Below are 14,316 nucleotides of genomic sequence, written 5' to 3'. Positions count from 1 at the left end.
GCGGAGCCCCGGGTGGCCCGACTGGAGCACCACACCCTGTCCCTGGGGCCGCCAAGAAGTAGGAACCTCTCCTTAGATTTCTCTGTCCTTTCTTTTTTTTTCTTTTTTTCTTTTTTTGGTATTTTTCTGAAGTGAGAGGCTGGGAGGCTGACAGACAGACTCCCGCATGCGCCCGACTGGGATCCACCCGGCATGCCCACCAGGGGGCGACGCTCTGCCCCTCCAGGGCGTTACTCTGTTGCAAAGGGAGCCATTCTAGCACCTGAGGTGGAGGCCATGGAGCCGTCCTCAGAGCCTGGGCCAACTTTGCTCCAGTGGAGCCTTGGCTGCGGGAGGGGAAGAGAGAGACAGAGAGGAAGGAGAGGGGGAGGGGTGGAGAAGCAGATGGGCGCTTCTCCTGTGTGCCCTGGCCGGGAATCGAACCCGGGACTTCCACATGCCAGGCCGACGCTCTACCACTGAGCCAACCAGCCAGCACCTCTGTTATTTCTTACATCACAACTCGCTGGCGTGTTGGCGTGGCTACAGCCCTGTTCTCCTCTCTGATTGAATGATGACGCTGTTCAGAGCAGCGTCAGTCCTCGGTTCCCTGTGGCTCTTGGACAGCACGTAGCATCCTGCCGGGGTCAAGCATGTCACAGGGGCCTCGTGATCCCGTGTCGATCGATGGAGTCTTAGAAAACGTGGAAGGAGAACCGATCCTCTCAGTTTCCCGAGATCCGAAAGCGAGTTTCTTTCTTTCTTTTTTTCCCTTCAAGTTGGTTGAACCCGTCCTCATGAGGGCAGTCTGTGTTTCCGAAGCACTCTGCCTTGTCTGGAGCCTCCACGGGTTTGATGGGACGTCCGGTTTGAATATGTCCCAGTGGCCTGGTGACAGGAGGATGGAGCGGTGGTGTGATCTGTGTGGAACCTCCCAGTCCGTGTCTGTGGACACGGGGAAGAAGTTCTACAGAGAACCCACGTGAGGTTCAGTGAGTTCACGACTTGCCCAAGAGGCCGATGGGGCTCTTCTCCGTCCCCTCACGAGGACTAGGGCTGTGTCCACGTCCAGCCTTCTGGAATTGCTTCTATCCATTCACACGCTCAGTATCACGCCTGCGTCTACCTGCCATCCGGTTAGTGGAGAAGGTTGGCAACCAGGAAGCAACGATTAGCACCTTATTTTTCAGCTGTGTACACGTAAAAAAAAATATAGCCAATGACTTAAATATATCTACTTTTTTTTTTTTTTAAGATTAGTCAACTGTTCTGTAATAGCTACCTTGCCGCCGTGTAATAAGCAGACGCCTGTTTTTAGGAGTTATCTTAAATAGTCATTGAGCCTGGCAGGCTGTTCACATCCGGTCCCCGTGCCTCTCTGACAGTGGAATCACGCTTCTGCTCTTGACCAAGGCGTTGGGGGTGGGGGTGCGGGGGGCGTGAGCAGGGCGCACTGTCGGGAAAGGAGAGGACCACGGATAGGTCGGGCTCACAGGGGTGACTCAGGAAGCGCAGCGGGGCTGGTGTCCTGCACCCCGTGCACGGGGTCTCCTGGGGGGAGAGGGTGCTGCAGGGGAGCGGTGGATGCTGAGGTCGCCGTCCAGTGTCTCGTCAGGTCCCCGTCTCCCCTGGCACTTCCTCTCCTGAAGAAGGGACGGCGACTTTTTCCAGAAGTTAACAGTGACTTCAACAGCTTCACGGATACGGACATCACGGGCCACCAGAGGGAAGCGCACGGTTTCCGTTCCAATAAGCGCGCTCGCCGGAGCGGCCGCCGCCACGCGGTTTTAGAACACGTTCCGGCCGCCGCCCGGCCCCCAGGTCCTCCCCCCTGTCCCCAGCGTGGGCACCGCCAGCGCTCACTTGCACTGACGGTGGGATTATTCTGGCCAGCACGTCACCCTGGCCACCTGCCAGCGTCCCTGCTGGTCATCGTCTGATCTCGGACGCTCGGCCTTGGTCCAGCTTTGGGGGGGAGGGCACCGCTCCGTTAACTGGCAGCCGTCGGCTTTGCAGTTGACATCCCCCTCGTCACGAGAAAGGCTTTGGCACGAACTCGCTTCCTGATGCAGAAATCACCGATGTCTCTCACGTTTTCTGTCGGCGGCGGGGTTTTTCCAGAACCACCTGTTCTGTTCTTGATTTTTAGATAGAGGAGACTTGCTTAAGCGAAACGGTGCGAACACCACACCATACACACCTTCCTGTCCAGGGGCAGGGCGGTCCAGCGGCTGTGGCGCTTGCAGCCTCACGGGGTTTGATGCCCGGCCACTCCAGGGGTGCCGCTACCCGTGTCCGCCCTCAGTGCCCAGCGGGGCAGGGGGGACCTCGGGCCAGCCTCACGGCACCCGCTCTGCCTCTGGGCATATCTGAAAAATCAGAAATCAAAAGCACATCTCACGTTGACTGGCTGAACTTCCTTTCACCCTCCCGGGGAGCACCTGTAATCCGAGGGGACCTAAGGAGCCTGTTAAAGATAGTTTGTGGCCCTGGCCAGTTGGCTCAGCGGTAGAGCGTTGGCCTGGCGTGCGGGGGACCCGGGTTCGATTCCCGGCCAGGGCACACAGGAGAAGTGCCCATTTGCTTCTCCACACCCCCCCCTCCTTCCTCTCTGTCTCCCTCTTCCTCTCCCGCAGCCAAGGCTCCATTGGAGCAAGGATGGCCTGGGCGCTGGGGATGGCTCCTTGGCCTCTGCCCCAGGCGCTAGAGTGGCTCTGGTCTCGGTAGAGCGACGCCCCAGATGGGCAGAGCATCGCCCCCTGGTGGGCAGAGCGTTGCCCCTGGTGGGCGTGCCGGGTGGATCCCGGTAGGGCGCATGCGGGAGTCTGGCTGACTGTCTCTCCCCATTTCCGGCTTCAGAAAAATACAAAAAAAAAAAAAAAAAAAAAAAGATAGTTTGTAAAAAAAAATAATAATAATAATAAAAGCTAATTTAGAAACCCCTCGACTCAGCTCTAAAAGACGATCGGATAGAAAAAGCAAGGTTGGACATTTAGCGTGCCTCATGCTCCAAGTGACCATGTCGTTGTAAACGGGGAAGTTCGCGCTGAAGGCGGGAAACACACCCAGATTCCCCGTGGCTGTCGCTGGGTGACAGACACTTAGGGGTTTCTTCTCCCCCCCCCCCAGACCCCCGCCCAGCCTTCTATGCACTTTTCTGTAATTTCCTAATAGAGTCGAGTGCGTTTATGCTTGGAGAAGCTAAAAATAACGTCATGATTCCCATCTGCTCTGATGGGTCCGTGTACTCGATGCTGACTCCCAGGAGTGACGTTCCTTCCGGCTGGTGAGACAGCTCGACCAGTGCCTTCTGGGCTCGTCAGCACGGGCAGCCCCTCCCTCTGCAGCGGGCGGTGTGAGATTCGCGCCCGGGCGGTGAAGGAGGTGCCCTTTCCACGGGCTGCCAGGGCCTTCCCTTAGCGTGCCTGACCTGGGGGTCCCCGGACCCCCTTAGCGTGCCCGGCCTGGTGGGTCCCCGGACCCCCTTAGCGTGCCCGACCTGGTGCGTCCCCGGACCCCCTTAGCGTGCCCGACCTGGTGGGTCCCCGGACCCCCTTAGCGTGCCCGACCTGGTGGGTCCCCGGACCCCCTTAGCGTGCCCGACCTGGTGCGTCCCCGGACCCCCTTAGCGTGCCCGACCTGGTGCGTCCCCGGACCCCCTTAGCGTGCCCGACCTGGTGGGTCCCCGGACCCCCTTAGCGTGCCCGACCTGGTGCGTCCCCGGACCCCCTTAGCGTGCCCGACCTGGTGGGTCCCCGGACCCCCTTAGCGTGCCCGACCTGGTGCGTCCCCGGACCCCCTTAGCGTGCCCGACCTGGTGCGTCCCCGGACCCCCTTAGCGTGCCCGACCTGGTGGGTCCCCGGACCCCCTTAGCGTGCCCGACCTGGTGGGTCCCCGGACCCCCTTAGCGTGCCCGACCTGGTGGGTCCCCGGACCCCCTTAGCGTGCCCGACCTGGTGGGTCCCCGGACCCCCTTAGCGTGCCCGACCTGGTGGGTCCCCGTACCCCCTTAGCGTGCCCGACCTGGTGGGTCCCCGGACCCCCTTAGCGTGCCCGACCTGGTGGGTCCCCGGACCCCCTTAGCGTGCCCGACCTGGTGGGTCCCTGGACCCCCTTAGCGTGCCTGGCCTGGTGCGTCCCCGGACCCACAGATGTTCAGATATGGGACAGGGGTTTGCCCGCTCGGGCTAATCAAACCCACAGGGAAGCATACGCTAGCATGCTAGCGTCTAAACATAGAACAGGAACCGGAACTGTGGCCGAGATGAAAGTTTCTGTACGTGTTTCTTCCCCTTCCATGTCCTGTACGGGCTGCACGTAAGGGCCTGCTGTGTGACGATGACATTTATGTCCCCATCCTGCAAGCAACCCCCCGGGGATGACTGCTGTCCCTCGTTCATTTAGTCTTAAAAAAACAAACAAACAAAAAAAACCCAAAAAAACAGCATGTCTACCTTCTCCAGACAGCGGGATGTGTCCGCCTCTGAGCGGCAGTCACACTGCACCCTTTGCTTCTGGTCCACCCCGGGAACGACACTTCCCGGGTGCAGGGAGCTCTTGCTTCTCCGTCTCTTGTTAGCTGCCTCAGCCCCCTCCGCAGACCCTGCCGTCCCCGGACTCGGGGCTCTTCTCCTGCCAGTGTCATGAGCTACCTTCTCATTTCAAGAGACTCAAGGACTTCAGGCCAGGCGGTGGCCCTCGAACCCACCAAGGCACCTGTGTGACCACAGCCTACGGGTCATCAAAAGACACTGGCTTGTGTGTCTGCGTTCCGCTGGGTCTTAGGAGGGAAGAGAGAGAGCAGCCGTTTTCGTTGCAAGAAGAGTCAAGAAGAGACTACCAGAGGGGCTTCTGCCCCTTGTGCCGCAAGGCTCAGGGCTGACTCAACGCCCACCCAAGGGTGCTCAGGATTCCGTCCAGAGAGAGTCCACTCTTCCCCGGGGATTGTGGGAACTGCCAAGCCGGGTGGCCGCCTGGTGGGACAGCCAGAGCCTCCTGGGACAAAGCCCATTTGCTTTAGGTCGGAAACCTTTCTAGGATGGAACGCACCAAAGTAAGTGTTAGTTCTGCTGGCTTTTCAGAACAATCAGGGGAGGAGTCCATCATTTGGGGGCGGGCAACATGCAGAGAAGAGACTGTTGTTTCCTATGGGGTCCCTTGCTCTTTAGTTGTGGCATCTGGTGAGCCTTCACCACCTGGGTTGGGTACAGTGCCTACCCCCAGGAGGGCAGTCTCATCTCGAAAAGTCTTGCCGATGAAAGATGTTCGTACACAGCTCAGAACTCACAATAGGGACTTCACTGGGGAGATGGGAGCCGTCCGGGTGTGATCAGGATTTATGAAACTGCATCCGTTATTGCTTAGAAGTCCTATTTCTCTCTGGAAGACCTATGGACAGCTGTCCATCCAGCAGAGATATCTCCTATATTCTTCCATCCAAGTACTAACCAGGCCCGACCCTGCTTAGCTTCCGAGATCAGACGAGATCGTGCGCGTTCAGGGTGGTATGGCCGTAGACTGTCTCCTATATTCTTGTATGTGAGCTCTCTCTCCTCCCACCCTAACTCGGACCTCCCCGAACATCTGCAGTTTCAAAGACGAGCTTTGTGTCCTATTTCATCATACACGAATACATTTTCCTATGTTGAAATCAATAGAGAAAATTAAAATCCTCCTGACTACACCTTCAGTCCCCCCTCCGTAGACTGTCCCCCTGTGTACACGTTCAGAACTGTCCTAGTCACGGACGTGACATTGCTCTGTTTTCCACATCCTGGCCTCGTGCTCTGACTTGTCCGGCTGTCTGTCCTGGAGCTCTTTCAAGGTGGTCATGTTGTTTTTAACTGCTACATAGTCTTCTGTTCTAGAATACATAGTATCCTATCCCGTGGTTGCGCCGTGATGTATCTGAATCGTTCCGGTGTTGAACATTTGTATCATTTCCCCTTCTTTGCTGTTAGGCTGCCTGTGGTGAGCATCCTGTGTGTGCCTCTTTGTGAACTTGAGTTTATCTCTAGAGGAGACACCAGAGAGTAGCTGTGATGGGTCAAAGGCTAAGTGTCTTTTATATTCTGAATGGATGTTGCCAAAGGGTCCTACGAGTGAGCGCTGGGTACCACTCTATACCCTAACAGTTCTTCAGGAGACACGATGGGTCCCAAGGAGCATCTGTGATTACAATGTAACCATCTCTGTTGTGGGTTTGAAGTCCTTCAAGCCTGAAAATGAGTGGTGTAGCTTCTGCGGGAGCAGGGGGGTCTGGTAGCTGAGCAGGGAGCAGGTCTGTGGGGGGGGCAGCCTGAAGACCCAGGACGCCGAGAGATGGGGGTGGCATCATCAAAAAGATGACAGTGACAGAGCGTGCCAGTCGGGCAAGGGCAGAGGAGGCTGGAAACTAGCAGCAAAGAATTCTCCCTTAATCTGCAAGATGGGGTGTGGGGCGGGGAGGGTGTTCCGTGTCACTGGCCCTCATACCCCTGGCTCCACACCTCCCCAGCCCGCTCTGGCTTCTCTCCCAGACCCCCAGCTTAGCTCAGGGGCAGACACTCAGGCTTGCTTTATGACGATGGCCTCGGGGCGATGCATCTGCCCGTAGGGCGGCTGACCGCTGCTTAGAGATCCCAGCCTCCGCCTGCTCTCCAAGTGCTTCCCTGATAACAATCATTTCTGAGACCAGAAGAACGCAAGGGAATGTCAGAACCTTTTACCCAGACTGGTTGCCGCTGGCCACCGGTTCAGCACCTAAATGATGGAAAAAGCATCTCAGGATTTTACTTACCTCCCCGCCCCCGCCCCCAGAGCCGCAGAACCTGGGACAGACATCTGTTTCGTCCTCAGGCATCTTTCTTAGCCGTGGTAGAAACAGAGGAAGAAGGAGGTGATTTCACAATCGGGTCCGTCTGTTTTTCCCTCCGTTGTTTATCTCATTTGACTGGACACTGAAACTTTGCAAAGGGAGGCTCATTGGAGACTGACCAGCCTATTCTTTTTTAAAATTATTTTTATTTATTTATTCATTTTAGAGAAGAGAGAGAGAGAGAGAGAGAGAGAGAAGGGGGGAGGAACAGGAAGCATCAACTCCCATATGTGCCTTGACCAGGCAAGCGCAGGGTATTGAACCGGCGACCTCAGCATTCCAGGTTGACACTTGATCCACTGTGCCACCACAGGTCAGGCCAGCCTATTCTTAAAGTTGGACTTGAGACATTTAGCAGATTATTTCAACTAGAGGTTTACAATTTGGCACCGTTATTGGTTTTCTGTTTTGGTTTGTTTGTTTGTTTTTGCTTTGCTTTGCTTTGCTTTGCTTTGCTGACCATCAGAACCAACCTCAGGGTCTTTTCGAAATCCCTAGACCCAGGTTGAATTCCACGTTAATTGCATCAGAGGCCCCCTGAGTGAGCAAGAGGCATCAGAGCTGAAGCCAGCAGTCCTGTGAAGAAGACAAACAAAAAACCTTTTCTGGTATAAAAATATATCATTTCTAGCAAGTCCACGACAATCACACAGTTGAAGTATTTCAGATACCTCCTGACCAGGCAGTGACTCAGTGGATAGAGCGTCAGACTGTGACGCGGAGGACCCAGGTTCAAAATCCCAAGATTCACCAGCTTGAGCGCGGGGTCATCTGGCCTGAGCAAGGCTCACCAGCTTGAGCCCCAAGGGCACTGGCTTGAGTAAGGGGTCACTCGCTCTGCTGCAGCCCCCCCCCCATCAAGGCACATATGAGAAAGCAATCAATGAACAACTAAGGTGTCACAACGAAGAATTGATGCTTCCCATCTCTCTCCCTTCCTGTCTGTCTGTTCCCATCTGTCCTTCTCTCTGTCTCTGTCACACACACACACACACACACACACACACACACACGGAAAGAGAAACACTTCAGATACCGGGGGTCTCTGTCTGTTCCCATCTGTCCTTCTCTCTGTCACACACACACACACACACACACACACACACGGAAAGAGAAACACTTCAGATACCGGGGGTCTCTGTCTGTTCCCATCTGTCCTTCTCTCTGTCACACACACACACACACACACACACACACACGGAAAGAGAAACACTTCAGATACCGGGGGTCTCTGTCTGTCCCCGAGTCCCGTGACCCAGCAGAGCCCAGCACCACCCTGATCCAACTTGTCGTGCTTCGGTCCTAGAATCGCCGAGTGCAGAGAGAACGTGAACCGGGACGTTCTCTTGTTCTCGATTACAAGTCAGCACCCGACACACACAGAGACCTTTCCGAGCCCGAGAAGGTGTTTCTAAGGGACAGTGGGCAGACCCCTTCCAAAGCAGCTGAGAGCTGTCAGGAGAAGCCCAGGGGGGGCGTCTGAGCGGATCCCACTTGTTTCCGAGCCTCGCGGGTGGGGAGCGGTCGGCAGAGAGCCTGCTTTCCGAGTGCCTTGGGTCCTTCCTGCCGTTTGCGACATAGACGTCGATTTTACTGCAGATACCTACTACCCCTGTGCTGCTTTAAAAACTCCTAAGAACGTCCGAAACGTAAGCCTCCCTCCCACCCCCCCTGGAATGAATGGGTACGTGCAGACGCGGATCACAGAGCCAGCCTCAGGCCTGTTGCCAAGTGAGTCAGACCTGCTACTTGCAGGAATGCCCGGAAGCCCCAGAAGTGCTTTCTTCTGGGGAGGGGGGGGGGGGTTAAAGGCTTGCTGCGTGGGGAAGGGGCCGTGTGTGTGTGTGTGTGTGTGTGTGTGTGTGTGTGTGTGTGTGTGTCGGGCGCCGGGGACCTCCTCCCTTTGCTCAGCCACTTCCAACAGGGTGGAGCAGGGGCTCCTGGGCTGGCGTCCCCGCCACGTGGCCATGGCTCCCGGAGTCCTGCTGTGGTCGGTTTCTGCTTCGCTTCGTGGTCACCTGGTCTTCAAAGGGCAGCCGTTGTCGCTGGTCCAGCGGCCATGTGGCACCGCCCGCCCTGGGAGTTTCCCACCTGGACAGGAGCCCCTGCTCCCTCCTTCCCTCTCTGCAGGGAGGTCACCTGCTAGACAGCGTGTTAGACTCTTCCTGCCCTCAGGGCAGCCGTTCGTTGGGGGGGGGCAGGGCCACCGTCTGGGAGGGGGCAGCCAGCCTGGGGCCTTGTCTGCCCCGCGGAGGCTGCTGTGTTCTGACCTTGTATCTGGGCCCCGGGTGGTAAGTCTGGACCTCGGGGAGCACATGAGGGGGGGGGGTGCTTGTGGCTGCTGGTCCCCTCCCCTTTCCTCCCTCCGCTGTGCTTATCACCACCCGAACTGTCAGCCCCTGGTGACCGCGCCTTCCTCCAGTTCTGCACCGTCACAGCAGAGAGGCTTGAGGGGAGGCGAGAGCTCCCCTCTGCAGGAAACTCTTGCATTTGGGTTTGGTCTCCAGACTGCTCAGCGCCGGGCTCTGCCCTGAGACCCAGGCTCTGCCCTGAGACCCGGTTTCACCTGCGATGCAGGCCCGGGCTGGACTCCGACATGGGCTCCGTTTCACTGTTGTTCTTGAGTGGAGGTCAATGTGACAGTGGTTTTGTGTTTTGTTTGGTTTTTGAGGGTACATGGTTGAACCGTGTTTTTAAAAAGCATATCTCTGAAGGAAACTCGAAGTGCCTGATCTCTGGGCGTGACTTTTATTTCTGTCTCGGAAGGGGGTGGGCATCTTGGTCTCTTCCCCCCAGAGCTGCTGAACCCTCGGGCAGAAAGAGAACGTGACAGAGGGAAGCTTTGCAAGGTATCTAACGGCCCAGCCCGGTGACTCACCTCACCTGACCTCCTGTCACACCTCTTTGCACTGTTGACAAGCTGAGCGCTTTCTGCCCGAACCTGCCCCTAATCTGCCACCCTCTTCCTCCCGCCCTCCCGACAGGCCTGCCAGCCCGACTCCCAGAAATCATGCTGGTGGGGTCCCCATCCTTCTCGCCCGGAGGGCCCAATGGCATCATCCGCAGCCAGTCGTTCGCGGGGTTCAGCGGCCTGCAGGAGAGGCGGTCCAGGCAAGTCTGGGGGCGGGGCGGGGCGGGGCGGGGCTGGACAGGGTAGGGCGGGGCAGCGGGTGGGGGCGCCGTCTGGGGACACAGCCGTGGAGGCTGCGGGCTCTGACGCGGTGAAGAGCGTCTGTGCGCAGGCGGCCTCATCAGCACACACACACACACACACGCACACACGCACGCACGTGCCGCTTTCATCTCTGTGTTGAAAAGGATGTGAGCGACCACAGGGAGCTGATCTGGCTGCTGGTCTATCAGGGAGAATCTCCCCCGCAAAGGACATGGCTGAGGGTTTAGGGACGCCCCTCCCCCCCGCCCCACTCCTGTGTATTCAGGTCCTTGCCATTCGTCCTGTCACCAGCAACAGCAGGGTGGCCTTTTTTCTGCACCTTTGGTTGACACAGAGCGTTTCCTAAATGTCTCTTCCAGTTTTTCATGTCATCTCTTATGAGACTAAGTGTCCCTTTGTAATTCTCCCCCTTTGTGCGTTTACTTCGGGAATAACTAAGTCACACATGTCTCGAGTGCCTGTTTGGGGGTGTGGATATTTGCCTGTTTTCTTACAGAACCAGAAAGGCCTTTTCTATATCCATGGCAACACCATATCTTGTCCGTTCCTCCCTGGTTTGATTCACTACCTTTTCTTTTTTCCTCCTTTTTTCCCCCCCTTTTGCCCTCCTTCGCCCACCTAGCTCACCACCCACCACCGCCTCTGGTGGCCAACGGTCTGCTCTCTGTACCTATGAGCTTGGCGTGTGTGTGTGCACGTCTGTGTGCGTTTAAATCACACATATAATGAAGATCATATGGTATTTGTCTTTCTCTGATTTATCTCACTCAGTATAATATGCTCTGGGTCCATTCGTGTGGTCGCAAATGGTGACATTTCATTCTTTTTATGGTTGAATTATAGTCCATCATTTATATAGATATAGATATAGATATAGATATAGATATATAGATAGATAAATATATAGCTATAACTATAGATATATAGAGATAGAGATAGATGATATAGATAAATATAGATATATAGAGAGAGATATAGATGATATAGATAAATATAGATAGATATAGATATAGATGATATAGATATAGATAGATATAGATATTGATGATATAGATATAGATATAGATAGAAATATAGATATAGATGATATAGATAAATATAGATAGATATAGATAGAGATGATATAGATATATAGAGATATAGATATAGATGATATAGATATATAGAGATAGATATAGATGATATAGATAAATATAGATAGATATAGATAGAGATGATATAGATATAGATATAGATAAATATAGATAGATATAGATATAGATGATATAGATAAATATAGATAGATATAGATAGAGATAGAGGTGATATAGATACATAGATACCAGAATTTCTTCATTCACTCATGTATCAGTGGACACTTAAATTGCTTCTGTATCTTGGCTATTGTAAACAACGCTGCAGTGAACATAGAGATGCATAAATCTTTTTGAGTTAGTGTTTCTTTTCCTCTGGATAAACACCCAGAAGTGAAACTGCTGGGTCAGGACTGCCCCCTGCCTCTGACGGAGACACTGGGTTTTACGTCCTGCCTGAACATAACTTACTCCGTGAACACAAAGCCCAGGAAGAAGCCGTCCTCCCGGCTCCCGGGAGCTTGCTTTACTTTCACACGACACGGAATGAGCCGTCTGTCGTGCCCATGGCTCTCGGTCCAGGGGGCCTTCGTCCATTCCCATCCTGGTCACGTGTCATAGATGCTCATGCCCGCCTGGCTGATGCACGGACGCTGTGGTCGGCGTCTGTCCTGCCCGCCTGCTCGCTGTCTCCACCTGGGAGTGCGTGGCGTCGGCTCCCTGTGGGGTGTCCGTGGCGTGATGCGTTTTCACTCGGCATGTGCGTCACCTTGAGCCACCACGTCTGTCTTCTGTTCTCTCTTCGCAGGTGTAACTCCTTCATCGAGAATTCGTCCACGCTCAAGAAGCCTCAGGCCAAGCTGAAGAAAATGCACAATCTCGGACACAAAAACAGCAGTCCCCCCAAAGAGCCTCAGCCCCGGAGGGTGGAGGAGGTCTACAGGGCCTTGAAAGCCGGGCTCGAGTAAGGACACTGAGCCTGACCATGAGAGGAGCCTTTCTCGTTTCTAAGATGCCATGCCAGGGCCGGTGGGGTGGGGGTGGGGGGGTGGGGGTGGGGGTGGGGGGTGGGGGGTGGGGGGGGGGGGGGGTCAGAGGGGGAGACCAGTCTGGCGAGATGATTTTTAGTGTCTGTTTCTGTAAGTCGATGTTTGATTCTTGCCCTGTCCTCGGGGACTCCTTAAATGAGTCTTAACGATGGGACGTTTGTTGGGTTTTTGACATGATGTTTGTAACAGGGAAGGGGCGCTGGGAGAGTGACGTGGTTATACTGACCTCGGTAGCGGATAGGATCCCACGTGAACCACGCGGACAGGCAGATGGGTTTTAGAGGTGGCGGAAGGAGGTTCTGAAACCTTCCCGAGACTCTAGCAGGGACTGTTTGCCCGGAAGGAACCTCACTGAGGGTAATGGGAACTTCTCCCGTCAGTGTTGTGTGGAACCAGACAGAACTCTGTGGGCCCAGACCCGGTTCGATTCTGTACTTGTCTGGACCCTTCCCTCCCCACTGGTTTCTCTGTTCCAGGCGTTCAGCCTCATGGGGGGGGGGGGGGGGCCGGGTCTCTCTCTTTGGACCATCTGGAGAGTGTCAGACACAGCTGCCAGAGCTTTGGAGATGTTGAGAGATCGGGGCAGCACAGCATCCCTGTGCCTCCCAATCCCCCCTCCGCAGAGCGGGGTGCGCCTCCCAATTCCCCCTCCGCAGAGCGGGGCGCGGCTCCCAATCCCCCCTCTGCAGAGCGGGGTGCGGCTCCCAATCCCCCCCTCTGCAGAGCGGGGTGTGCCTCCCAATCCCCCCTCTGCAGAGCGGGGTGCGGCTCCCAATCCCCCCCCTGCAGAGCGGGGTGCAGCTCCCAATCCCCCTTCCGCAGAGCGGGGTGTGCCTCCCAATCCCCCCTCCGCAGAGCGGGTTGCGCCTCCCAATCCCCCCTCCGCAGAGCGGGGTGCGCCTCCCAATCCGCCCTCCGCAGAGCGAGGTGCACCTCCCAATCCCCCCTCCGCAGAGCAGGATGCACCTCCCAATCCCCCCCCCTGCAGAGCGGGGTGTGCCTCCCAATCCCCCCCTGCAGAGCGGGGTGCGGCTCCCAATCCCCCCCCTGCAGAGCGGGGTGCAGCTCCCAGTCCCCCCCTGCAGAGCGGGGTGCAGCTCCCAATCCCCCCCCGCAGAGCGGGGTGCAGCTCCGAGCCCCCTTCGCAGAGCGGGGTGCAGCTCCCAATCCCCCCCTGCAGAGCGGGGTGCGGCTCCCAATCCCCCCCCGCAGAGCGGGGTGCGGCTCCCAATCCCCCCCCCGCAGAGCGGGGTGCGGCTCCCAATCCCCCCCTGCAGAGCGGGGTGCAGCTCCGAGCCCCCTTCGCAGAGCGGGGTGCAGCTCCCAATCCCCCCCCGCAGAGCGGGGTGCGGCTCCCAATCCCCCCCCGCAGAGCGGGGTGCGGCTCCCAATCCCCCCCCCGCAGAGCGGGGTGCGGCTCCCAATCCCCCCCCCCGCAGAGCGGGGTGCGGCTCCCAATCCCCCCCCCCGCAGAGCGGGGTGCGGCTCCCAATCCCCCCCCCCGCAGAGCGGGGTGCGGCTCCCAATCCCCCCCTGCAGAGCGGGGTGCGCCTCCCAATCCCCCCCTCCGCAGAGCGGGGTGCGCCTCCCAATCCACCCTCCGCAGAGCGGGGTGCGCCTCCCAATCCCCCCCTGCAGAGCGGGGTGTGCCTCCCAATCCCCCCCTGCAGAGCGGGGTGTGCCTCCCAATCCCCCCCCCCGCAGAGCGGGGTGCAGCTCCCAGTCCCCCCCTGCAGAGCGGGGTGTGCCTCCCAATCCCCCCCCCGCAGAGCGGGGTGCAGCTCCCAGTCCCCCCCCCCGCAGAGCGGGGTGCAGCTCCCAATCCCCCCCCTGCAGAGCGGGGTGCAGCTCCCAATCCCCCCCCGCAGAGCAGGGTGTGCCTCCCAATCCCCCCCCCCGCAGAGCGGGGTGCGGCTCCCAATCCCCCCCCCCCGCAGAGCGGGGTGCGGCTCCCAATCCCCCCCTCCGCAGAGCGGGGTGCGCCTCCCAATCCCCCCTCCGCAGAGCGGGGTGCGCCTCCCAATCCGCCCTCCGCAGAGCAAGGTGCGCCTCCCAATCCCCCCTCCGCAGAGCAGGGTGCGCCTCCCAATCCCCCCCCTGCAGAGCGGGGTGTGCCTCCCAATCCCCCCCCTGCAGAGCGGGGTGCAGCTCCCAATCCCCCCCTGCAGAGCGGGGTGCAGCTC

The 14,316-nt window shown here is 57.4% G+C and overlaps 1 protein-coding gene across 7 annotated transcripts in view; it reads left to right on the top strand.

Moving 5' to 3' along the window:
• Nucleotides 1-14,316, top strand: part of RIPOR2 (RHO family interacting cell polarization regulator 2) — a 140,764-nt gene that overhangs the window by 77,639 nt on the left and 48,809 nt on the right. For 6 of the 7 annotated variants that reach the window (XM_066246709.1, XM_066246707.1, XM_066246706.1 and 3 more), the window contains exons 2-3: nucleotides 9,821-9,947; nucleotides 11,893-12,048. In XM_066246709.1, the coding sequence (XP_066102806.1) occupies nucleotides 9,847-9,947; nucleotides 11,893-12,048 (257 nt within the window). In that variant the 5' untranslated portion in view covers nucleotides 9,821-9,846. Of the gene's footprint in view, nucleotides 1-9,642; nucleotides 9,686-9,820; nucleotides 9,948-11,892; nucleotides 12,049-14,316 lie in introns of those variants that run through there. The other variant, XM_066246708.1, reaches the window with a different exon arrangement.

This window comes from Saccopteryx bilineata, chromosome 11 (genome assembly GCF_036850765.1).
Source record: "Saccopteryx bilineata isolate mSacBil1 chromosome 11, mSacBil1_pri_phased_curated, whole genome shotgun sequence".
In the NCBI taxonomy this organism is placed as follows: Eukaryota; Metazoa; Chordata; class Mammalia; order Chiroptera; family Emballonuridae; genus Saccopteryx; species Saccopteryx bilineata.
Note: the sequence above shows the minus strand (reverse complement) of the source record. Positions and strands in the feature narration are given on the sequence as shown.